The 25,560-nt window shown below is 32.1% G+C and overlaps 4 protein-coding genes and 1 long non-coding RNA gene across 7 annotated transcripts; 4 read left to right on the forward strand and 1 right to left on the reverse strand.

Annotated features, from left to right (window-relative positions):
• Positions 1 to 3,525: 3,525 nt before the first annotated feature.
• LOC108853017 (WUSCHEL-related homeobox 3) lies at positions 3,526 to 5,130 on the forward strand. The gene is made up of 2 exons (XM_018626486.2): positions 3,526 to 3,981; positions 4,431 to 5,130. Exons 1-2 carry the CDS (start codon positions 3,586 to 3,588, stop codon positions 4,716 to 4,718), a joined length of 684 nt encoding a protein of 227 aa, XP_018481988.1. The 5' UTR covers positions 3,526 to 3,585; the 3' UTR covers positions 4,719 to 5,130.
• A 383-nt stretch (positions 5,131 to 5,513) lies between these two features.
• On the forward strand, positions 5,514 to 7,711 carry LOC130510872 (uncharacterized). 2 transcript variants are annotated; one of them, XR_008944659.1, is made up of 6 exons: positions 5,515 to 6,255; positions 6,423 to 6,555; positions 6,681 to 6,786; positions 6,863 to 7,008; positions 7,081 to 7,323; positions 7,416 to 7,711. It is a non-coding gene; the product is annotated as an uncharacterized LOC130510872 (long non-coding RNA). The 2 variants fall into 2 exon arrangements; XR_008944660.1 differs by lacking the exon at positions 7,416 to 7,711 and having other exon boundaries at positions 5,514 to 6,255; positions 6,700 to 6,786; positions 7,081 to 7,261.
• Positions 7,712 to 9,996: 2,285 nt separating this feature from the next.
• On the reverse strand, positions 9,997 to 15,675 carry LOC108855467 (kinesin-like protein KIN-5A). Of its 2 annotated transcripts, none has more exons than XM_018629303.2 (21): positions 15,554 to 15,675; positions 15,006 to 15,242; positions 14,781 to 14,910; positions 14,541 to 14,696; positions 13,981 to 14,457; positions 13,766 to 13,863; positions 13,513 to 13,669; positions 13,373 to 13,442; positions 13,220 to 13,296; positions 13,078 to 13,131; positions 12,917 to 12,997; positions 12,702 to 12,813; positions 12,501 to 12,587; positions 12,245 to 12,420; positions 12,012 to 12,173; positions 11,663 to 11,929; positions 11,290 to 11,579; positions 11,087 to 11,188; positions 10,894 to 11,003; positions 10,657 to 10,808; positions 9,997 to 10,389 (listed from the first exon to the last, which is right to left on the reverse strand). In XM_018629303.2, the coding sequence occupies exons 2-21, from the start codon at positions 15,182 to 15,184 to the stop codon at positions 10,177 to 10,179; spliced, it is 3,150 nt and encodes a 1,049-aa protein (XP_018484805.1). In that variant the 5' UTR covers positions 15,185 to 15,242; positions 15,554 to 15,675; the 3' UTR covers positions 9,997 to 10,176. The 2 variants fall into 2 exon arrangements, with proteins under 2 accessions (XP_018484805.1, XP_018484806.1); XM_018629304.2 differs by lacking the exon at positions 15,554 to 15,675 and adding an exon at positions 15,318 to 15,336.
• Positions 15,676 to 18,231: 2,556 nt separating this feature from the next.
• Positions 18,232 to 19,378, forward strand: LOC108853697 (agamous-like MADS-box protein AGL62). The gene is made up of 2 exons (XM_018627114.2): positions 18,232 to 18,534; positions 19,002 to 19,378. The coding sequence occupies exons 1-2, from the start codon at positions 18,232 to 18,234 to the stop codon at positions 19,371 to 19,373; spliced, it is 675 nt and encodes a 224-aa protein (XP_018482616.1). The 3' UTR covers positions 19,374 to 19,378.
• A 2,302-nt stretch (positions 19,379 to 21,680) lies between these two features.
• Positions 21,681 to 23,059, forward strand: LOC108852891 (uncharacterized). The gene is made up of 2 exons (XM_018626367.2): positions 21,681 to 22,127; positions 22,215 to 23,059. The coding sequence occupies exons 1-2, from the start codon at positions 21,889 to 21,891 to the stop codon at positions 22,255 to 22,257; spliced, it is 282 nt and encodes a 93-aa protein (XP_018481869.1). The 5' UTR covers positions 21,681 to 21,888; the 3' UTR covers positions 22,258 to 23,059.
• Positions 23,060 to 25,560: the final 2,501 nt, after the last annotated feature.

The raw sequence follows: 25,560 nt of genomic DNA on the forward strand, positions 1-25,560 counted from the left end.
CAAATCTAAAAACCACCAAAATCATTTAAACTCCTACACCAATAAGCCCTAGTTTTTCTGTTGTAGTTTTTTTTTTGTAACTGTTGTAGTTTTTTCTTGTTTTCCGCAACAATTATCTTTTGTAATTTTCTTTCAGAAAACAAATATCCTTTACCAAACAAATATCTTTTAGGCCCAAAAATGAAAATCTTAGAATAAAAAGTGTTGACAATGAGCATCGAGAGAGAGATAGGTAGACAAGGCTTTAGAGCCTGCAGACAACTAGTAGGTGCGAGTGCTAATGCATGCAATCTTTTTGCATGCAGACGTTATAAAGTGAAAATGCTCAGGTTCTGGAGATTCTAAACAGGCAATTATATAGTTATATATGATATTTGAAGTACGTTTGTATGTTATAGTTTATAAGAAGTTGTAAAATTAACACATGTCAACGCATACATAGTATAGATGTGGAGTCAGTAACAAATAATTATGTATACTCATCATGCTTCTAAATAACAATTAGTTTCGTTAGGTTATAAATTATAATGTGTGCGTAGATCATGAGAGAACAATTTAATACCATATATGGCTGGCTACTGGCTACATAGAACGCGTATGCTTCATTTCACATGGTTGTACAGATTTACTTACCTGTCTGTCCATGTAAAGATTGGAGAAAGTTTACCCATTTTTTTCTTTTAATATGATGAGTCAACGTCATTCTGTTGAGAGAAGTAAATCATAATAAAGTAATTATGACAAAATCATTTAAGTTTCTCCTCGTTCTCCTTCCGTCCGTCCTCTCTCTTACAAACATACGTATATATTCATTCACAGATATACACATATTTATCGATTCTAGGTCTTGATATGATTGATCACATTCTGTGGATCTTTATCGTTTATTATCTTTTATGGTAGTTTTTAAACTATATATACTTTTAAAAGAAAAGTTTTATAACCTATGAAAATGTATTTTATTATTTGTTAGTGAGAACTATCATCTTTTTAGAGCATCTTCAAAAAACTCTATATTTTAGAGTTTTCAAAATTCTATTTTTGAAGTTTCAAAAGATTATTCTCTAAAAATAATAATTCAAATTTAATTTTAAAATTATTTTAAAATTACTTTATGATCTTTATATTTGTCATGATTAATGTAGATCTATAAAAAATTATAAGTAACAAGAATACATATATGTATATATAGATTCAGAATTTGAGTTTTTCTATACTAAATTAATTAATAAAATCTTACACTATAATGTAGAATTATATTTGAAATTCATAATTAAATATTAAAATACAAAAAAATATCACATTATTTCCTAAAAAAATTTACGTAATGTTCCATCTTCAGTTAAACAAAAAAATTTGGACAATATTTTAGAGATTTTTGGAGGTTTCGGAAAAAAATTATCCGACTATTAATGTTGTTATAATATTTTAATGTGTGTAATAATGTTGTAATAATATTTTAATGTGTGTCGTTGAAGTATGGGTTGCAACATGAGAATGCAGGATTGCTACAAAGATGGTTCCAGCTCTATGGCGGGTAGAAGAGATTTTTAAAATTTTAGCTTCGATTCTTTTTACTGTATATCCTGTTAGTCTAAGCCTTATTCTTTTATAAATGACAATAGTCCTCTTGATTGATCAATAAATTTGAAATTTCATCAAAAAAAAAATAATTTGTTTTCATGTACCTTCTAAAAAGTTTTTTATTAAGTTTCTTTTGTAATATTCTTATTGTCTAATTTTAGTTTTAAAATAATATAAATTTATTTTAAATATTTTTATGTTTAATTTTATGTGTAAAACTTGAATTTATAAAAACAAATCTAAAATAGTTATGAGATATAAAAAATTAAAGATTAAAATGATAAACAAAAAAAACTTAATAATCATAAATGTGATGTGTAATTAATTGTAAAAATAAAAATGCAAATAAAAATAAAATTTCAAATTCGAATAATATTTTTTTAGAAAACAAAAAACTCTATATTTGAAATTACAAAATTTCTTTTGGAAATGTTTTTACAGTTCTAACCTTTATATACGAAACAAATAACAAATACAACCGATTAGTTCATGTATTTTCACGTTCCACAGAGACGGATCGGTCAATGTCTTGATTATTTATCTGAGGGAATTGTATTTTTAACGTATCGAATGATCCATCTCGAAATCCATACACCTCATTGTCCCTCTTTGATTTTTGCTCTTGTTCTTTGCTGCCTCTGTCTTCTTATATTCCTATTCCATCCGTTCTATTTTAAGCAGTGTTTTAAAAATTTAACCTTTATTATATTTTAATTGATAATTTCAAGCTTTTATATAAAATAAATGTAACTTAATATTTAATACCATTTATATTCTGCAGTTTAATTTTTATTAGCTGAATTAGAAATAGTTATTGTTGCTTTTAGACGAATAAATAAACTGAATAATTGGTTTGGTCTAATTCTTTTAATTATTTATTTATATATATAAATATAAGAACCATTCATGCATTAAGAATTTAGATTAGTTTGATTCATTTTTTAGTAAAAGTAGGAATCATAAAAATTGATGAGTTTATCTATGTTACAGTTAAGTTAATAACAAGTAATTTTGATAAAAATAGTTCAAACGATTCAAATAAAAATATCGAATAATTTTATTTATTTCAAATAAAAAATGTCTGAGTAATTCATTTTTTTTTGGAAATATTCAGTATAAACATAACTATTGTTATTTAAAAATTATAATTTAAATATTAATTAATTTAAACTTCAATATAGATACTATTTTAAGTGTATAAATCCAATTAGAATATTTACATACTCATTCGGTTCTAGTTTCATATCATTTTGAATATTTCAAATACGGAAACATAGAAGATGTTCGCTATTAATGATTATATGGTATTGTTCGATATCTTTTAATTCGGTTTATTTTTTCGGTTCAGAGTAATATGCCTAGACCTATTTATAATAGAGTGAAAATATTGTTTTATGGAAAGTTATCTGATGGTCATTCTTTATTTGAAACCAATGATGTTCAATTATTTGCAAAACATTTCGAAACAGAATTGTTCACAGTCATGTGCCATTCGGTTATAGATGACAGATCTCGCCGGTATTAATATACTATTGTATTATTATCTTTTTTTTTGTAAATGTATTATTATTTCTTGACATCATTAATATATTACTGTATATTGAAAGCAAAAGCTCCCGACAGAAAAGAAAATTGAAAGTAAAAATTATAGTTATTCAAAAAGAAATATCCCCATATGCATATAAGTACTATATTCAAAATCACAAAGTACGTTATATAATTTGGAGCATATGGAATGGGACAGTGTCAATGCAAAATGCATCATAACATAAGAAACAATGTAGTACAATGTTCTTTATTATGTTTATTTTTTGTCTAACCCTTTGCTCTCTTCCGTCCCTTTCCAATGCACTTTAAAATTAAATGAAGTTTTCCCATTTTCTTGCTAAACATATAATCTCATTTCGGGTATAAATAACCTTGTCCATACGCAAACTACCAATAGTTGGAGAGGTATCAAAACAATTGGAGAACGTACACAAAATAATTGTTAAACAAAGAATGAGTCCAGTGGCTGCAACGAGGTGGTGCCCAACGCCGGAGCAACTGATGATCTTGGAAGAGATGTACCGGAGCGGCATACGGACTCCTAATGCGGTGCAGATACAGCAAATCACAGCCCACTTAGCTTTTTATGGACGTATCGAAGGCAAAAACGTCTTTTACTGGTTTCAGAACCATAAGGCGAGAGATAGACAAAAGCTGAGGAAGAAACTTGCTAAGCAACTTCACCAACAACAACATCATCTCCAACTCCAGCTCCAACAAATCCAGCCTAAATCAATGTCGATGATGCCTCAACCACTTAGTAACATCATTGATCACCATAATCATTACCAACATCATCATAATCATCATCGTTCTTATGATCACATGTCTTTCGGTTGCTGCTCTCAGGTATGTAATATTCTTAATTGTCTTGCTCATCAGGTATGTAATATTCTTAATTGTCTACTCTTTTCTTGGTAGACGTTTTGTTACGCAATTTAATTGGATGCAAGTGTTTCTGAACAAAATCAGTCTTGTATATACAGAAATAAACAACAACCAATCTGAGCATAAACTCTGGTTCATTAACTTATTAATATATACATTAATTCCTTTATAAAGTGTGATAGTTCTAAACCGATAAATAAGCTCAAAGCTTAAGAATATCATATATTTTTGCTACTTAAATAGTTTACATAGAAAGTGAATATCATATAATTTTGCTACTTAAATAGTTTACATAGAAAGCGGAAAATGAGAATGTAACAAGGTATTTTGTTTGCCCTAGTTTCTTAAATATGTCGAGTTTTTTGCAACATATGATGCTAAGTTTTAGAATGGTATCATGGAAAATATAGGGCATTGGAGTAGAAGCTCAAAGCAAAGTGCTAAGTGAACATTACTGCAACAAAAGTGGACATGAGGATATGTTGATGCAAAGACCAATCACGGGTCAAAACACTTCGTACGGTCGAGATTGGATGATGATGATGGACATGGGCCCACGACCATCATATCCCTCATCATCAGTACCCGTTCCATATTGCAACATGATGATGATGAACAGTCCAAAGATACCACTAAAAACCCTTGAACTCTTCCCAATCTCATCCATCAACTCCAAACAAGACAGTTCCAAACTTTAAAGAAAAGACAACAACAAAAGAGAATCTGCAGGTGTGTCATTCATGTATGATGCGTCAAAGACTAATACGAAGACACGTGTATTTGGGGGTAAATTAATAGCCACTGGATAAGATTACATGATATTTCTCCCTTTTCTTTCTTATGTCTCTATCTCAGCAGTAGAGTTAATGGGAAGTTTTAATAATTTATAGAAAGATGTTTTTTACAAGTTGCTTGATGGAGTTGGGACTTGGGAGTTATTATGAGTTGTAAAATTGGGTATCTTGGTTTCTGTAGTTGCATGCATGTGTAGGCTTGTCTTTAGGACTAGACAATGAGAAAGTTCTCCTTTGTCTAATATGTAACTTCACTCTTTATTTTGATGTGGTCACCTTTCGCTTTGATGTGTACCAGGATTCTTCCCTTTTTGTTTTTATTTTACTTCCCTATGATAATAATAACTGAATAGTGATTATAAACTTTCTTGATTTTGATAAATTAAGGGTATTTCCAACTCAATGTTTTATTTTAAGGGTAATAAAATCTCAAAATGAAGATCTGAGAGGGCTGATTGTTCCAACCATAAATCCTCAAAAAATCTTTAAAAGTTTATTCATTTGCATTATAGTCCTTGACATTAAAAAATTACTAATAATCATAAAAATTTACAGATACATATAAACATACATTTAACATATTTTACAGCACATAATATTATAATATTATATAATAAAAATGATATAAATTACATATATAGTAAAACAACACACATACACACAAATTTTAGAAATCTTTATATATAAAGAAGAGTTTAATCTCTCCTGAACGCGCCACGTCAGATTCCAGCGTGGAAATAGGAGGCATCTCGCGCAGACACATCAGATACGCACCGTATCACTTAAGTTTTGTTCTGTCGGAACAGGCTTCACTTGGGCTTCGTCACGCTTATCTAATCTTCTTCGACTTGAGGCCCATCGACACAATCTTCGGGAATCCTAAACAGATGCGTTCCCTTCCTGATCTTCGTTCGTTCTTCTTCATACAGATCTAGAAATCCGTCGGTTACCGATTCATTCCTATTAATTCCTTCATCAATCCATCGTACACGATCTATCTTCAATGCCATCTTTTCTCTTCGAAGGCGGTGGTGGTTTGACTATAAAAAGGTTAGCATCCCTACACTCTTAATCATCCTATCACTCTATTGAACAAATCAATCTACTTATTTACTGAGAAATGGCTTGCTCTCGAGATCATCTATCCATCTCGATACGTTTTGAGATCGAAGAGATGGGTAAAGTGGCTGTTGGTGCGACGGTTGTCTGCGCAGCGGCGGTTTGCGCGGCGGCGGTGTATATAGTGAGGCGGCAGATGGAAAGCTCGGGGGAAATGGGAGCGTGTGATAGAGATCCTGAGGGTGATGGAGGAGGATTGCGGGAGGTGGGAATCTGAGACAAGTGGCTGACGCAATGACTGTTGAGATGCACGCGGGCGTCGCTTCTGAAGGTGGAAGCAAGATTAAATGCTCATCAGCTATGTTGATAATCTTCCTTCTGGGTAATCTTTTTTTTTTATAAATCTTTATTTAATAAAGATAAATTGGCGAATTTTAGTGGATTTTTATCTGAATTTTAATTATTATTATGTTGCTGTATCTATATTTGACGGTCTTTGTGGACTAAGTTAATAATAAAGCTTCTGCTGGTATGTCAATGGTGAGTTAGACGATGGTGCCAGCTTTTCTCCAAGGTTTTGCCGTTTTTTTTTCGGGTTCAACCTTAAACCAACTCAAACGTCAGAAATATTAAACGTGGTGGCGACCTCATTGGAGTAAATATGCTTCTTCTGGAATCTAAGGTGATTCCGTTTTTAAAATTCATGTTCATCATATATTTGAACACATCTCCCGTGTTTAGATTCATGTTTAGAATTATGATTTTGATATTATTTATTTCCTCTTTGTGATATGGTTTTGAATCCAGTTTTAAATTGTCTTTGGAGGCTAAGATTGTGGATCCGGATACGGGTCGTGACTTGGGGGTTGATCGAACTGGCGAACTCTGGTTCCAGAGTCCTACCGTGATAAAGGTGTATGCTTCTTCTTGAAAAAGTGTTTCTTTAGCGTTTGGTGCTGGTATGAAACTGTGTTGAGTTGCTTTTAAAGGTTATTCCAAGAACGAGGAAGCTACTGCTTTTACTATTGATTCAAAAGGATGGCTGAAGACTGGAGTTTTGTGTTACACTGACAGTGAACGTTTTGTCTTTATTGTTGATAGATTAAAGGAGCTAATCTAATGCAATGCTTATCAGGTACAAACAAAATATACATAATGAACTTTTGTGTGGTCTTCTTAATGTTTTAAAACTTATAAATTTGGTTAGGTTGCTCCAGGTGAACTAGAAGCAGTGTTGCTAGCTCATCCAGAGATTGCTGATGCATCAGTAATGCCGTGAGGACTTATCGAAAGTGAGCTCATGAGCTTGGGGATGTAGCTCTTACTTTTCTATTATTGTTTTTGTAGTATCCCTGACAATAAAGCTGGGCAATATCCAATGGCATAAATCGTCAGAACATCTGGAAGCAACTTATCCGAAAGTGAGCTCATGAGCTTAGTCTCAAAGCAGGTTTTTCAATCATGCAGACCATGTTTTGTAACTAATCCAGCCGTGGTTCCTTATATAAAGATTTTGTTTGGATTACTTTTTGTCCATACAAGAGGATACGTAAAGTCACGTTTTTGTCTTCAATCCCCAAAAGTCCATCATGCAAGATTGTAAGAAGAGAACTTATAAAGCTCACAACCTCAAAGTTCTAGCAGGAAGTCATGTTCACCAGCCTTATCTCACACTTCACCATTAGTTATCCGTCCAGGAATCAAATAAGTCATATCATTCACTACCTATATTTTCTAGGTAAGGATCAGAATCCATATTTGAAAGCTTGATTTTTGGTGTTTGTTATACATAAAAACGAATAAAAAAAATAACTTTACAACATGTTTATTGGGTTAGATTTAAGAGGTCACTATTTAACATAAAATATATGAAAATATAAAAACCACGATTACATGTTACCACAACAATTACGAAAATCAATGTCAAATGTAACTATTACAAACAAACTAAACAATGTGTGTCCATACTTTAAGCAAGAGAATTCAAGTTTTACTTAAAGAAATAGTAATTAGAACTTTTTAAAAATATAACCAATCAATTTAGCAAAAATACTATACATGAATTTAATCTTTAGGTGGAACTTAAAGTCAATAATCGTAGATTTTAAAATTTTCCTTCTTTTTGAAAACTCAACAACGATAAAACTTAATTCTTACAACTGACATATAATATTTCAAATATCAACATAAATCTAATGATGACGGATAATAGATATAAAACAAAAATGGGAATGTAAAATTGTAAAACACAATTGTCAAACTCAAAGACTATATCTTAACCACCATAGTATCTCACCCCCAACAATCATGTATGATAAAATATTTTTCAACATATTAATTTATACCTAAATTTACTCTTCAGGTGGAACTTAAAGTCAATAATCGTAGATTTCAAAATTTCCTTCCTTTCGAAAACTCAACAATGATAAACTTAATTCACACAACTGACATATAATATTTCAAAAATCAACATAATTCTAATGATGACGGATAATAGATATAAAACAAAAATGAGAATGTAAAATTGTAAAACACAATTGTCAAACTCAAAGACCATCATAACTTAGCCACCATAGTATCTCACCCCCAACAATCATGTATGATAAAATATCTTTCAACATATTAATTTATATACCGATAAATTAACCAAATCTTCAAACCCACAAAACAAATATTTTGTATCCTTAATTACTAAGTGTCTCGAATTACTATTATTTGTTTTCCTGATACTATTTATGTAATATATTATGATTTTTTTGTAGTGTATCATACACACTTTTTGCAAATTCAAATTCAAATCTAAAACACAAACTACAAAATCATACAAAAATAATAATTTATATCACAAGTAGAGTATATCCCGTCCGTAGGGCGGGCCGACCCTAGTTACATATAAAATACCACTTGTAAAATATTTAAGTGTTTAAGTAATTTAATTTGTGTTAAATTTGTTTAATGTATTTTTATTTTGTATGAACTTTATTAATTTAATATATTTTTCTAATGTGTGAACCTTTTTTTTTGGTGTCATGTAATATTATCTTATTTCAATTCATTTTGGTGTACTTAAGTTATTTCAAATTAAGTTTAATATATGTATTTATTAAAATAAATAATTATATGGATCAAAATAAAAATAAAAGATAATTTTTGAGGTTCTGGATAATAAAACTTCAGATTTAAAATTTTACTATTCAGAACCTCAAATTTTAAAAACTTAAAGTTAGGTTAGAACGACAAAAACCTCAAATTTGAGGTTAGGCTGGAAATGCCCTAATTGACGCTAAGTTTCACATTATGTTAATATGTTTTTGTATATTATATCTAGGATTGATTATGCCAGTCATGTACTGAATAAAAAGCAATTTACTGATTAGATGTATAAAAGCAACTCTAACGATTAAAGTATTTCAAAAATATCTCATAAATCTATACCAATAATTTTAAGATAATTAATCTATATAGCTAAAACAAACAAAACTAAACAATTATATATAAAATCACATGTAGCATTAGAGTCTATAACAAGATTTTAAGCAAGTTCATATTTTTTCTAGAACCTTCCTTCAAAATGCTCTATATGGCTAGCTGTTTATGAGTGGGTCTTGTAGTTTTTTAGGTTATCATATTGACATGAAAATTACAAGATGATGATATTTAAGCTAAACAAACCTACAAGTTTTTTTTGAAGAAAATAGTGGGATAGTTTATGCTCTTACTCAGAAAAAGACTCCTGAAACCATATGAATCATGTTTTTTGAAGTTTTTTCCTCTCATCTCTATCTTTCGTTATATTTTTGTGTCTATCAACTCACTGTTGATTATTTTTCCAATTGTAACCCACTTACATTTAATTTTAATGAAAGCATTAGTTGTTAAAAAAACAACAACAGTAAAAGACTCATGAAACCATATGAATTATGTTGTTAGTACATATGAAATTGAGCTAAGAAAAAGTGTATTCTTTCCTAGCTTGTTCATATGGTTTAAAGATTGCAAAGAAGCTAATATATTTCGAGCGTTGGACAGTATATATGCTTAGAGCTTTTTGGTTTTGCAAAGTGTTCATGGAAAGGTTCAATATATCATTACTTGTTATTTTGAATCATAGATGAAATCAAACTTAGGAACTTATCTGTTATTATAATAATAAAAACGGTTGAACAAAAGAAAAGCCGTAAAATATAACTAAAGTTTGGATTCAAAAAAAGAAACAAATGGAGATATTTGTTTGTCGCTATACAAACTCTTTCTCGTGTTCCTATTAATAATCTCACGGTAGTCGACAGATCCTTTGCTTCTCTCAGTTGATGGCCGTTAACGGAGGTCGACCACCGTTACTAACGTGTTTCGCTTCTCCGTTAGAGTGCTGCTGCATTTGTTTGGGCGACTTGGAAGAATCATGAAAAGCCTTCAACAATTCCTCAAACGACGGCGTTTTAAGTTCCTCAATCGAGTCAACCGTTGGAATGTTGTACTGTCTCTTCCTCGGCGTTGAGCTTGTTGCTTCATCCACCTAAGTAAACATAAAACATAATCTAAATAATCCTTTTCCAGGTACAAACATATACATATTTACATGATTAAAATTTTAAATAATCCTGTTCCAAATTTAATTATGCATTATTTATATATGATTAAACTAAAAGGTGCTTACCTAAGTAAAATATGTAAATGTAATTTGAATAATCATTTTCCAAATTTCATTATGCATTATTTATATATGTATGACTTAAACTAAGGTCTAAGTAAATATGTAAATGTAATTTTCCAAATTACGTACCTTGTATTCGTGACCAAGACATTTCCCTGTGTTGTCTTTGATTTGGACAACATTGTTGTCATGGTGAGTTCTTAATTCTTTCAAGCTTCCATAAGTAGGAGCTATGGTGGAGTTAATATCAGCCGAAGCATCTTTATCAAGCTGTAACGAGTCTGCAAACCCCAAAAAAATAGATTTAATCAAATGATAGAATCAAAAACTATAATAAAAAGTACGAGGCAAAATCGAATCACTTACTGTCAATGGATGAGAGGATATCTCTGTTTGCAGAATCCGCGTCGCTTAGAGTGTTCGAGACGGCAGAAGATAACTGAGTTCGTAGCTTCTCATTGTTTTCTATTGCTCCTCTGGTTTTAATTATATATATGGAGAAAGATTAGTTTGAATATTTGGAAGGATGTAACTAACAACATTGGAAACGTGATATTACCGGATGAGAGAATCTGTGTTTGCAACATTCTTCTTTTCTAGATCGACTAATGATTCTTGAGCAGTCTTCCACTGTTGAGATCCAGTTCTTGAATCTTCCAGGCTGTGGGGAAAAACAGATCATGGCTCAAAGGATTGATAAAGTATATGATGAATCTTTTTGGGGCGAATTAATTGAATAAAAAGTGTAGTTTTATTATTTACCATTTTAGAAGCGTTTTGTGCATATCTTCCTTTGCAATCTCAACTGCAGAGATGTTATCGAGATGATGAGACTCTACTTGGACCATGTGAGCGTTCCATTGGACTTTGACGGAGGAAGCTGATTCTTGCATCGCAGACATTTCTTGCTGCAGCGCACCGGTTTGTGAAGATGACCCTTCGCGGATATCTTGCACAGCTATCTGAACCAACTCTTTCTTCCTTGCGTGTGAGCTTGCTAGTAACTCTGCGACTTTCTCAAGCATTTGTTTCTCCTCATTTGCAATTGATTCCTGAATGATCAAATGGAAGAATCATAATCGTTATAAAAGTGGTTGTGTTTCAAAAAAGATAAGGAGAATAGCAAAAAACCAACCTCGAATTTCTTTGTGAATGCTGATAGTTTCTGCTCGTTGACATTTTGAGCGTCGTCTGCTAGCTTTGTTAGCTTAGCGGCATGCGTGTCTAGAGTCTTGAAGAAGTCTAACATCACCTCGGAGACTGACTTAGCAGACTCCATTGATCGGGAATGCAAATCGCGCTGTTGCTGTGTGAATGCAGAGAGCTTCTCCTCTTGATTGTGAAGGCTACTTTGGAGCCCTTCGAGTAGGGACTGAGCCTCTGATGTAAACCCTTTGAACATCTGATTTTCGACAAAAGTTCATAGGGTCAAAAAATCAATATCAAAGAAGAATGAATACATGATTGGGGGAATCTCTTCTTACATCTTCCAGTGCACAAGAATGTTTTGTCACTTCCGAGTTCAAGTCATTCAAAGTCGTTTGGCTGTCTTTATCAAGATTCCCTGCTATATCATCTAAAGACTTGATGCCTGAGTTGTACCTTTCCTTTAACTGTGCTAAACTTCCCCGTAAAGTTTCAGTTGCCTGCAAAGAAGACCATGTGTTAACATTATTCAAGATAGATATAACAGAGAGAGTCGGCATATTATTTTTACCTCTGTCTTTGCAGATACGAAAGATGCCATAACTTTCTCCATGTCTTGCAATTGTTTTTCCTGCTGAGTCACTGAACCAGCCACACTGCTGTTTAAGACTTCAAGTTGCGTTAGCAGTTGTGACTGAAACTCCTGGATGAGCGATCTATTGCTGTCTTCAATCTTGTCCTTTCTCTCTGGAATCATCCATCAACAGCTTAGTTAGTTTTCAGACTATGATGGCAATAGTTGGAGAGAGGAAAGAAGAGCTACAAACCAATTTTGGCGAACAAGTTAGAAACATCAGATGCTGCATTTTCCAACTCTGCCTGAAGCTCGACGGCACGATCGACAAGTGTTTTCTCTGAGAAAATGTGAAAAAGGTTTAACCTATGTTTCATCTGAACAAACATATAATGAATTGAAGAAAATAAATTCATCTCGTAACCACACATTAGACAGATGAAAACCAATTTACCTGATTTAAGGAGATTGGATATCAAGTACTCTTTTTCCTTGATTGTTGCAACTGCCTGTCTATGTTTTTCTTCGAGATCTAACAATGCTTGTTCCGTTTCCCGGAGCTTTTTCTAAATTTACAGAAGAAATAAGAACAAGAAGTTAATCCTTGCGGGCCACTGGACAGGGAAATGTGCTTGGCAACAAGCCAGAGCAAGAACTTGTGATAGATACCTCAGTCTTATCAAGCTTCTCCCTCAGACCAGCAGTTACAAGCTGTTCCGCATTGTACAGCTCTTGAAGCTCAATTATTTGCTACATTTAACAATCACAATAGTAAGCAATCTTTAACTAGATTGAAAAGATCCAACTACAATATAAACTGGACTGCTTACTTTGTCTTTAGCTTCACCCTCTACTTCCATTTGCTCTATCTTTTCAGCCATAGCCTGCAGCAGCCGATAAAGAATGAAAGTCTGAATCTATCTTCTAAAATTTTTAAATGACAGAGGCACTTATTGCATAAAAGAACTATACCTTTTTCTCGGCTTCTTCTTGAGTGTACCTCTCCTTTGGAATATAGATTCCATTTTTCTCCCTTGCGGCATAGACCTCTGAACAGCCAAGAACAGATTCATCAGTATTTGACAATTGAAGGAGGATTCTAAAGATGTTGTTAGCAATAGATACCTTGCTTCAAACGTTCAATCTCTCCATACAAATCTTTCATAATAGCTGATTTCATCATCTTCTGGTTAACCTGAATGCAGAAGGAGCAGTATTACATAACTAAACTGGCAGAAACAAAAGATTGGCATGTGTTTACGGACCTCAGGTTTATTTTTGATGTGTTTCGCGCGGTGTGCATAATCAAGGGTGCTGAGTGTTTCTTCCAGGCAGTGAACAGAGGGTGACACTGTAGCAATCACACATGTTTTTGTTTTTCCTCCCAAAGAGTCTCTCAATAATCTTGTCAACTTGCTTTCTCTGAAATTTGATGCATATAATTAAATGATTAGAGACCACCTATCGAGCATTTCTTGAATGTTATAGAGAGATATCAGTGAAGGCAACAAATCTTACCTATATGGAATATGACCAGAGTGTTCAACCAACGCATTTATGACACGTCCGAGTGTGAGCAAACTTTTGTTGATCTCTCCAGCTTCCCTGGCTCTGCCCTGCAATGTAGAGACTCATATTAATTAGTAAAATCATCCATGCATCCTTTGCAACCTTGATATCTAATTCACAGTATCAGTATATGCAAGAGGAGGAATTATGTATGGGTTATATACCTCTCGAGCACCAGATCGTGAAATATTCTCTGAACCAGCAAGATCAACTAGATTTAGCTTTCCACTTTTGACAATCTCTTCCCCCTCTGGAGTACATTCCTTAATGTGGATTGTAACCGAAAATATTGAATGAGATCTACTACTCTGTTTGTTGAGAAGAGTCTCCGCGGTGCGTCTCTTGGCTGACCCTTTCTCCAAGACTTTGTAAATCTCATCAGCAGTAGAAACTATTTCTTCTTCCAACCCTCGCACAAAAACGCCACCTTTTCCATCTTCCATGAGGGCCAGCGGCTTCTTTGATTTATCATCCGCGAATTTCGTTTCCTCCGGAGCTAAAAGGTCCGTAAGTTCTTCATTGTAGAGCTCAAGAAACGAAACTTTCAAACTGTATTCAGCAGCGCTCTGTGCTTCCAGAATATCAAATATCTGTTTAACCGCTCTAGGGATAACACCTGCATCACTCGGGATTTCACCGTTCTAGCAGCAAGAAAATCAAAACGAAGAAACATGAGTGAAAAAACGCTAGATTCAAATCATGTTTCTTGAGAAATGGTGGTTACCTTTTTTCTTGCTCCTCCTTCCATTGTGTATGTCTTCCCAGTCCCTGTCTGCCCGTATGCAAAGATGGTGCAGTTATACCCATCAAGCACCTCAAAAACAATGGGAGAAACAGCTTGATGATACAAGTCCTTTTGTTGGGACGTTGGGCCGAAAACCTAACAGATTCCAAAACCAAATAAACTGTAAGCAACACAAACTTCTCATCGTTGCAAGCCTTTCAAGATTGATTAAACACACACCTTGTCAAACAGAAACGTTTTATCAATCTGCTTCCCAGCGATATTCTGAGCTACCGCCACTTCCTTTTTCCGGTCATTGCAGGTAAGCACGGCAGGCGTTTGTAACCTCGTCTCCTCCGAGTTAAATGGTCTGAACAAAATCATCACCAAATCCAATTAATTTAAGCACACGGTGCTATTAATTTAAATGAGGATAGTTTTTTAAAAAAAAACAATGTAACGTACCTGCAACGAACAATGACCTGTATATTCACACCCTTTTCTTTCTCACTCTTGTTAAACGAATTCGAGTTTAGGTCAGCTGATCTGAGATCTCGATTCGACTTATCAGTGGACCGTGGAGTCTGACATGGAGATTTCACCGAACCTCCTCCTCCTCCTCTTTTCGCATTGTTTGCATCCATTGATCCTCCTCCTTCTTCTTCTTCTTCTTATAGCTCTTAAGCAACAACAAAAGTATCACTGCATCAATGTAAACAAATGTTAAGTACAGAAACAGCTTCTAGCTGCCATGGTAAAGTCAAAGGATCCATTGACCTCACGGATCGATCAATGTTATCAATGAGTCAACAAACCACGCCCTAAACGGAATCAAGAGAACTCAAATCGATCAAAAACTCCTATCCCTAGAAAACATAGAACAAACGAGAAACGAATCGGCATTATCAATTATTAATCGAAGTTTCTATTAACGAATCATGCCGTTCAATCGTGGAAACGAGAATGGGAGATTCAAAATGCGTCTCTAGAATCGCCAGAGAAAAGGGATATACCGATGAAACAGAGGAACGATTTGGAGATTTTTTTTTCCTTGGAAGCAATCTGGGAGAGTCACGGATCGTTTTCGAAAATATTGTGGCGATGGTGAGGGAGAGAAGGATATAGAGAGAGAGAGGCGCTTGAAAAAAAAGGTTAAATTAAAGAGAAATTGTTTTCAAAAAAAAAACAAAGACGTTACGGCAGGCGCTCTGTCGTTTGACTTGTTAGACGCTGATGGAGCTGACGGCGTTAAGTTTTTAGCCGTTATGTTGTTAGAATCCGTGATCCAACCGTTGTGCAAAAAGGACAACACGGAAAAATATAAAGAAAAGACCCAAATTTGAAAACTTTCGAATTTTTTGTTTTTTGATTTTATTTAATTCTGATCCTAATTATTCTTAGAATAAGTGGTTTCCCCATACTGTTTACTTTGTTAATTAAAACATTGCATTTGTGTTTTTTTGTTCCTTATTTCAAACATCAGCAACGGTAATAAAATGCTCATTTTTATCATGACATTCTAAAGATTTCTTCTTTTTTTTTTAAATTTAGATACCATTTCCAAATAAAGCCCAACAGAAGGGAAGGTTTACACCATTTTACAGAAAAATCGGAGATACCATGACATTCTAAAGATTTGATTTATTCAATAAGTTGGTGATCATTACATAGATCTATAGACTTAACTCTTCAAAAGAAATACATGCAGTTAAATAAGTTGCAAAATAAAATTTATCTCATTATTGACTCCTAATAAGTGGTTTGCCCATAATGTTTACTTTGTTAATTAACACATTGCCATTTGTGTTTTTTTTCCTTATTTTCCTAACCTACGATTTTACCAAACTTCAACAACCGCAAGAATACTATTACATTGGTAAAATGTTCTTTTTTGTTATGACATCGTAACGATTTGTCTTTTTTCAGTAACTAATTCATTAAGAGTTAGCTAGTGATGGTTATACAAGTTAAGCTGTAGCCTGTACGTAGACTCATACTTTTAAATAAGTTCAAAAATCTTTATATCTGTTACAATACTAGAATTGTAGGATAAGGCTACTAGCAGAGTACAGACTACAGAGAGCCACTCCAAGTGCAGATATGTTCGATCAAATGTTTAAGTAAAGTTGTAACAAAGTTCTCAGTCTGTGATCCGTGTTCATATGTATGAATGATACACGTCCTACATGAAAGTCAATTATGTCATAACACAACCTCCCACCCCCAAAAGTATGTTTTACATCAAAATGGCATGTTTCACAAAAAAAAAATACACGCTTCAAAAAATAATTATTACAAAAATCGTAATCAGTTCGAGAAATTGTATGCCAATTGAAATAAAAGTTGGCTTCACGTCGAGGGAATAACTCGCGTGACTTGAGTTAACTAGGTACCCAGGATAAGACTTTGTCAATAGCTTTTGAAGAACCCAAGTCCTAGATGATTCGTGGAACATGGAAAAAAATAAATAGATTCACTAGGAAATATAACACTTTTCCCCGTAACTCGCTGAAAATCGCAAATTTATATTCTTTAGCAAGTTTGCTATATCTTTTGTTTGTTTTTCATTAGCCCACAAATATCTTGGGCCGGTCCTCACTTACATGTAAATGGCATATCTAATCCATATGTAATCAAAATCCAATAGATGACGAATATTGGAGCCATTCGAATATAGGCACAATGAATATATGGTTCCATCACTTGTTTGAAGCATTGTATAGAGTTAACAGCAGTTTGGGGGAATAGGCATTCCCCAACTAATCAACCTATCTTGCTAGATATAATAACCGAGTATATGATAGAATGCTTTGGAACTCTTCATGTGAACCACTGACTAGCTGGTCTTGCAAAGTATCGTTTGTCCATTGTCCATATATTTTAAGAAGAAGAATATATGGACCAAATCAAGAACTTTCTTTCTCTCATGTGTGCCAATACAACGTGTACGGTCACCATGGTACTAACTCGGCGAGCAGGGCCAGCTTACTAGGGGAGATGGACAGACGGTGATATGGCCTATAGTCTAACCCTTATTCCAATAATTAAGTATATTCTATTTTATACCAAAAATACTTTTAATGAATCATTGTCAAAAACTATCAAGAATCATGTGATGTAAAAACACTACGTATATGTATAAAGAATGTATATGGTACGATTAGTAATTATGTGTATGTAAATTTTACAAAATAGTTATAGTTCATGAATCTCTAAAATATATAGAAATTGCAATGAATGGTGATTTAAAGTACTTTTTATAAAATAAGGATTTTAAGCAATAATAACCTTCAATGCGAATAGTAATAATTGTAAGCAATGATATTTAAATTTTCTTATAGCATAATACTAATTGTAAGATTCATAATATAGTAAATATTGTGGTCTGTATTTTCTTGAAAATGAATAGATACATTTGACAAATCATTGTGCTTTGTTGCTTTGTAAACATATAAAATGATTCCCAAATATGATGATTTCATCCCTAATATGTACTGTATAGGGATAACTATTATAAGCTTGAACTGGTAATATACAAATTTTAGATATGTTAGAATCTTTAAAGATAATTTACTTAAAAATGACTTTACATAGTATTTACATGAAGGGTAACACCTCCCTATAAATATAAGATATATTCTAGTTTAGAATATCAATCTTGTATCTTATATGTTAAAAAGAAACTTTGAAAATGGCGAGAACTAGAAAAGGTCGTCAAAAGATACAAATCTTACGAAAAATGGAGAAAGATAGCAACCTTCAAGTTACGTTTTCAAAAAGAAGACAAGGTCTTTTTAAAAAAGCTAGCGATCTTTGCACCTTATGTGGTGTAAAAATTGGAATACTTGTGTTTTCACCTGGTCGAAAAGTATTTTCTTTTGGAAATCCAGATGTTAGATATGTATTTAACCGTTTCAAAAACCACAATCCTTTTCAGCTTACTGAATTTGGTCCAAACGCAAATATCCGAGATCTTAACAGTATACTCACTCAGGTAAAATCATTTTTTTTGTTGTTTCCTAAGAATGTAAACAAGTTATTTAAGTTTATATACCCCAAACCATAATTAATAAAAAAACCCGATCTTTATAATATAGTATATATATCTGTGTGTGTGTGTGATTTACACTATGGGCTTGAACCATGGAGAACTGATTGTTCAGAGGTGTTCATAAAAAAAAAAGAGAATTGATTGTTATTAAGTAAATGTGCAAAATTTTCTAACTCGTTATATAGGATATAATGGAAAATTTATTTAATTTTGAAAAGAGTTGTATTGCCGTTTTTATAGTTTGATCGTGTTGTTTCAGAAAATATAATCATAATTTATGTAAGCCGCCGTTTGTTTCCTTGACCAAAGTATCTTTAATTTTGGAGTACTTTTTCAAAAAAAAAGTATCTTTAATTTTTAATTACATGTAGAAATATTGGTTGCTTACACACGATATGTAAGAATTGCAGGAGCTGATAAAATTTGAAAAGGAGAAAGCAAGGAGGGAAATTTTGGATAAGATTAGAATTCAGAGAGAAGAAACAGATAAATGGTGGGAGAGGCCTCCGAATGAACTTGACTTGAGTCAAAACACTTGCCTAATAAGTGCTTTGGAAAATCTGCGGATGGATTTGGGAACTCAACGCTCCCAACAAGCAATGGTTCCTCAGAATTACAATGGTGGAAGTAATAACAACATTGATGTGAATGCGTTCAATTACAATCCCAACATGACGATTCCTAATCAAGGACCAACGTTTGGAAATAACAACATGAAGCCTGAGGTGTTTGATCCGATATACAATATGAATTGGCCTGAATATAAGCACGGTCCCTACTAGGACCAAGGTCGGAAGGACGAAGGAAGAGGCAAGAAGAAACTTCATGATATCAATCAACATAATCCCAATCATGATTTTCATCGCATTCATCATGGTTAACATTAGCTTTTTGTTTGTGCTGTTTGTTTTCAATAATTATCTATCAATAAGAGATTTGTTTCAGTTTGTTTCAATTTCTTTTGCATTTTTTGTTTTGTCAACATTTTCTTTTGCTGTTTTTGTTGTTTCTTTATGTGCATTTTTGGATGAATAAATGATTTTATATAATTTTCATCTCCAAATTTTATTGATAGTTTGTTTGTATTTTATACCAAATGACTATATATAATATAATGTAAATTACCTCCTTCATTAAGAGTTGAAAACTTTAATAAGTTAAAAAATGATTTCATAGGAGATACAATTTTGACTTTGATACAGATTGTTCGGAGTTGATCAAAAATCTTGTATCTCCACCTATATATAAAACGTGTTCCTGCTGCGTGACCCCTTCTCTTACCAGGAATTTCTGTATGATTCCTGGTTTTTTTTATAAATTTTCTTTAGTTCAGGTATTTTAAAGTTTAGGATGATATATTTAGCTTATTTAGTCGAAACTAGAGTTAAGGATATTGTTCGGAGTTGATTGTTTGGATAGCCGATCATGGAGTTTAATTTTAATCTAACTGTGCAGTAGTCAAAAAAATGGTTAAGAATGATCAACGTTCTATTTTTTTTATTTGTTACAAAAAAAAAGTATTTGGGGTTTTCAGAGATAAAATTTTATATCATATCAAAAAGTAAATAAAAGTTTCTATAATGTCTCCCCTTTTATACTAAAGAGAAAAATAGAAATTGTGACATATTAGAGAAATGATATTTTATGGATTTTTGTTTTGTTTTTGGAATGATAACCGAATATATAATTTTATAATCAATAAATCATAAGTTTATAAAACTAATATATATTATTTTGTGAGAACTTTCTGAATAACTAAAAACTAATCAAAATATAGAATATAGAACATCAAATTATAGAATGAGGTAAATAATTGTTGGAATCAGTTCTACTATATCTAATTACATCGAATATAATGAAAAAAACTACAGATTGATCTGCGCATCCACGAATGTTTTGTTTAAGATGGATATATAGATATAGCAATACACAACAATTTAATAGTTTCACTTGTACTATAGTTTAATGTTGAGACTAGGGGTAGCGTTCGAATATCTATTCGGATTTGGTTGGAGTCTATTTAGGTTTTGGTTTTTGAGGTTAAAGATTTTAGTTCCATTCGGGTATTTTTAAATTTTGGTTTGGATTCGGTTTATATTCAGATAACTCATTTAAATTAATTTTAAATTTTGAAATGCATTATATACTTTAAATTTTTCAAAATCTATAAAACATATTACTTATAAATATGAATAATATATGTCAAAATACCCAAACATATATATAAAATTGGTTTGGTTTGATATTTGGATAGAAAATCAATAGATATTTTAAGTAAATATTTATATATTTTTATATATATATTTAAGTATTTTGGACAATTTAAATTATCTTATATATTTTGGATGTTTTAATATATATTAAATATAAAAATAATTAATATATATAGATATATAAAACTATTTTAGATATATTTGGGTACCTAAAATACTTTGATTCAGATTGGGTTCGGTTTCAGTTCTCTAAATACTAAAATTTTAAACATGTTCGGATATTTAATTGATTTCAGTTCGGGTTCAATACTAATTTTTCGGATTGAATTCGGTTCGGTCCTTCGGATTCGAGATTTTTGCTCGATCTTAGTTGTGACCATATATTGTGTTAACTGTTCGTATTATATACTTCCTCTATTTCAAAAAGATGCATATTTTAGAGAAAAATTTGTTTCATAAAAATACATTTTTTTATATTTTCAATGCAATTTTTGTCGACTAATAATAAAAATTGTGAAATTCAAAAACATTAATTGCATTTTGTAAAGTCTTATTGGTTAAAAATATAGAAAATATAAAATTACAGAAAACTATACATTTATTATAATATTTTAATATATTTTATTAAAAAGTGAAAAAAGTTCTAAAACATGTATTATTTGAAACGGATGGAGTATTTATCTTATTGGATGTGTGTTTGATTAGTTACGCAGGTATACAAAAAAAATATTTTGGATCTATGTATAAATATACCGTTAGTTATTTAAATACAACAGAGAACATGATATTTTGGATCTATGTATAAATATACCTTTGTCCAAAAAAAAAATATATATATATATATATATATATATATACCTGGCTAAATTAGAGAGAGATTATAACACTTGGTGGTAAAATCTTCTTTGTAGATATAAGCATGTAGGAATAAGTTAGCTGGGGCTGCAAACAGTTAGTTCATGACCGTTAGGTTTAACACCTAAGTTTCAATTTTCCCCGGGGTAGAGATTAAAAACAGAGAAATAGAGAGAAAACAAGAGAAAGATAAAAAGATCAATGGAAAAATGAAGGAATAAGAGAGAACATGGTCTCATCATCCAATTCTTCTTCTTCGTCTTCTCTTCCTGTGAGCTACGGAGTTGACTACGAAAGATACGACTTGTCCTCTTCTGTTTCTTCTCTATCTCGACCGTTTTCTTCGGAAGGATCAAGCAACAAGAGTTGTGTTCTTGAAAACAATCTTTCCTCTGTTTTCTCGTTGGACCATGACGACAGTCTCCCCACCATATCTAGAGATAGATCATGTTCTTCTCTCCATCACGTGTAAAAGCTTCACTCTCTCCCTTCACTTCTCATGTTGATATAACTGACTTGGTTCTTAAAGATTTATATTTCATGGTTTCTTCGCAGCTTCGAGTGGATTATGCAGAGGTGTTGTGGCTGTTTCTGTTAGTCTTTCTGTGCCTCTCTTAGTACCTCAGGCTTAATATGATACCACCATTGTAGGACTTAGTTCTACTCTTTTCAATCTCTTTTTAGGTCATATTGCAATTTGAATCAAATGAAAGCCGTATATTAAAGACAACCCACTAAAACACGGTTTACAGGCAATATAATTGAATTGCAGTTTTATTTTGTGAGTTAAAACTGTTGCAGTATGGAAGGTCCAACCCGGATTCACATGACTTAGGAAAGTTAGCTGTAACCAATTCTTAACCCAATCTTTAATCTTGGAATCTTTTTTTTTTTTTCTTTTGGAACAAAGTTTAGTTTGAGTAAGGTATTGGCAAAGTATTGATATTTACTTTGAAAATGATGGACCACTATTCAGCGATGTGAGAACAACCAAAACCATCCCAATCTGATTTACATCATTGGGATTAATGGATTTTTGCTTTGAATTTTACCAAATCAATATGTTTTTGCAGACATTTTTTGTAGTTGATCTTAACTCTTAAGTCACGAGGTGCGCTTTACTTTTCCCCATCCCAATCTGATTTACATCATAGTTATACTTGGATTAATGGATTTTTTGCTTTGAATTTTATCAAATCAATATGTTTTTGCATGTAAAGAGACATTTTCTGTAGTTGATCTTAAGTCACGAGGTCCGCTCTACTTTTTCACAGTTCATTATACTTTAATATCACTCATTTAGCCATGTTCAAGAAGATAATACACTAACAATTTTGAGTCAAACCCCCGCCGCTTTGCCTCTTCCTTTTGTATTTAGATTTTGTAATTTCCACGTCTATAGCCATGGCCATCGATCGACCTATAGGCAGTGCCGGCTCTGACCCATGGCAACATGGGCAAATGCCATGGGTCCATAGGTCCAAAAAAAAAAAATTATAGGTCTAAAAAGAAATAGTGTAATTTTATTAATTAAAAGATCTATTTTAATGAAAAAGACTATTTTTGTTTAACTAAAAAACTCAGGATTAACTAAACATAATTTAATACAATAGAAACAAAAATTTATATTGTACAATTCTCAATTTTCCATATAACAAAGCCTAATTTATACAAAAAATAAAAAACAATATTTTTTAATACCACAATTTTTGTTTACTTTAATTTACAGAAATACAATAATTAAAAGTTAAAAAAAATTATAAAAAGGTATTTATTTTATATTTTGCCTAAGGTCGTTAAATTTTTTAAGACGGCACTGCCTATAGGTCACCACTTCTGGTAAAAGGATCAGACGCCATCCCACCACCTCTTCTCACCAGCGTTCCTCACCTCCCCAAAACCTGCAAACCTCTCCGGTCGAGAAAAATCCTTGTGGCGCTCCCTCGTTAGGAACTCTGCAAGGGAGTTTATAAAATAGCACTTGTTTTCTCTTGTATTTTTATGGACTAATTATAGACTATAGATATTTCAAATTCATAGTTAAACATAGAAAAAATAAACTAAAAAGTGAATTTTAAAAATTGTTGTGAAAATGGAGTGAAATGATTTGTCCCGATTAACGCCTTAGCATTAACTTAGGGCCAATATGATATACAAAAGAACATGATATCCGCGTCTGAAATTCTAAAAGATATTAAATAATATATAAAAAATTCAGGTCAATCTAATTATCACGAATTAGTTTTAAATCTGAAACTCATAATAAATAAATTCAAATCTAACCTGATATCAAAATCTCATAGTTCTAAGATTTTTGGTTGATAAGAATCATCAGTTCAATAAAAGATATATATGAGATAAAGTTTTCCACATCAAAAATTCTAAAAATCCATTAAATAATATATAAAAATTTAGAATCAATAGAATTATCATCAATTGATTTTAAATTAAAAACTCATAATAAATCTAATGAACATGAATCTAACAGGCCCAAAAAGGACTAATGTGGCTTACTTTGTCATGAACGGAGAATAATGTTACTCTCCTCTGTGTTCGTTTGGGGATTGTGATTATAACATAGAAATATAGGAATAATACTTAAGTTTATCCGTGGGGTAAACTTATAAATTCACATCACCCTTAGCAGCCAATCAAATCACCACATAGATTAATAAATAAAAGTTATTAAATATATTTTTAAAAACCAAAAACCATTTTTTAAATTTAGAAAATGTCAATTTTAAAGACGTTAATACTGCAAATTAAACTCTAAATTCAAACCGTCACCCTAAACATAAATTGTATACCCTAAACCCTAAACTTTATACCCTAAAATAAAAATCTATACCCTAAACCCATACATTAAACCCAAACCCTATCCCCTAAAATAAAACCTATACCGTAAAACAAATCTCTAAACCCTAAATCTAAATCATATACCCTAAACTCTATATTCTAAACCCAAACCCTATACCCTGAACCCAAAACTTTAGAGTATAGAATTTGGGTTCAGGATATAGGGTTTGGGTTTATAGTCTAGAGTTTAGGTATAGGGTTTGGGTTTAGGGTTTAGAGATTTGTTTTAGGGTATAGGGTTCGATTTTAGGGAAGGTATAGGGTTTGGGTTTAGTGTCTCGGGTTTAGTGTCTGGGGTTTAGGGTTTAGGGTTTTATTTTAGGGTATAGAGTCTGGAGTTTAGGGTATATGGTTTGGGTTTAGGGTAACAGTTTGGATTTAGAGTTTAGTCTGCGGTATTAACGTCTTTAAAATCGATTTTATTTTATTTTAAAAAGGTTTTTTGGCTTTTAAAAATATATTTAATCATTTTTATTCATTAATCTACGTGGCAATTTGATTGGCTGTTAAGGATGATGTAAATTTTGAAAGTCCACCTAAGGGGTGAACCTAAGTATTGTTCGAAACATAGAATGTACCAATAATGGCTTTATTTAAAGCATTAAATGTGAATCGAACCTAAATGAGTGGTTCTATAACTACATGCAATACTTATTTTTTTTTTGATCGAATACATGCAATACTTATAGAACCACTATATATATTGAAAACATTAGTTGTACATAGTGTTGAATTGTAATCAACAATCCATATATATAGAGAGAGAGAGAGAGAGAGTTTGTAAGCATTATTAAGGAACAATACGATTCGCATTCTATGATGTTGATAAGAATTGGAAACAATTTGAAAGCCTCTAAAACAAGGGCTTACGAAAGAAACATTTATCACCGCTTTGACCCTCACTCGTTTGGGATCGTCTGTAAAACTCATTTTTACTGCCATTTTCATCCTAAATTAGGAACATGTCCTCAACATTAGTAGGTAAACACTACACCCTCATTGTATCCATAAAAGCATGAATGTTTCCTCCAAGAGTTTTTTTTCT

This window comes from Raphanus sativus, chromosome 4 (genome assembly GCF_000801105.2).
Source record: "Raphanus sativus cultivar WK10039 chromosome 4, ASM80110v3, whole genome shotgun sequence".
Lineage (NCBI taxonomy): Eukaryota > Viridiplantae > Streptophyta > Magnoliopsida > Brassicales > Brassicaceae > Raphanus > Raphanus sativus.

What these genes read in the sequence shown, in the direction of transcription:
- LOC108855467 (XM_018629303.2), bottom strand. Translation starts at nt 15,184, where the DNA reads ATGGATGCAAACAATGCGAAAAGAGGAGGAGGAGGAGGTTCGGTGAAA. An exon ending in TCGTATCTGCAAAGACAGAG is followed by an intron (nt 12,174 to 12,244) that starts GTAAAAATAATA and finishes TCTTCTTTGCAG; the next exon opens with GCAACTGAAACTTTACGGGG. An exon ending in AACACAGATTCTCTCATCCG is followed by an intron (nt 11,004 to 11,086) that starts GTAATATCACGT and finishes AATTAAAACCAG; the next exon opens with AGGAGCAATAGAAAACAATG.
- LOC108853017 (XM_018626486.2), top strand. Translation starts at nt 3,586, where the DNA reads ATGAGTCCAGTGGCTGCAACGAGGTGGTGCCCAACGCCGGAGCAACTG. An exon ending in CTTTCGGTTGCTGCTCTCAG is followed by an intron (nt 3,982 to 4,430) that starts GTATGTAATATT and finishes TGGAAAATATAG; the next exon opens with GGCATTGGAGTAGAAGCTCA.
- LOC108853697 (XM_018627114.2), top strand. Translation starts at nt 18,232, where the DNA reads ATGGCGAGAACTAGAAAAGGTCGTCAAAAGATACAAATCTTACGAAAA. An exon ending in TTAACAGTATACTCACTCAG is followed by an intron (nt 18,535 to 19,001) that starts GTAAAATCATTT and finishes TAAGAATTGCAG; the next exon opens with GAGCTGATAAAATTTGAAAA.
- LOC108852891 (XM_018626367.2), top strand. Translation starts at nt 21,889, where the DNA reads ATGGTCTCATCATCCAATTCTTCTTCTTCGTCTTCTCTTCCTGTGAGC. An exon ending in TGTTCTTCTCTCCATCACGT is followed by an intron (nt 22,128 to 22,214) that starts GTAAAAGCTTCA and finishes GTTTCTTCGCAG; the next exon opens with CTTCGAGTGGATTATGCAGA.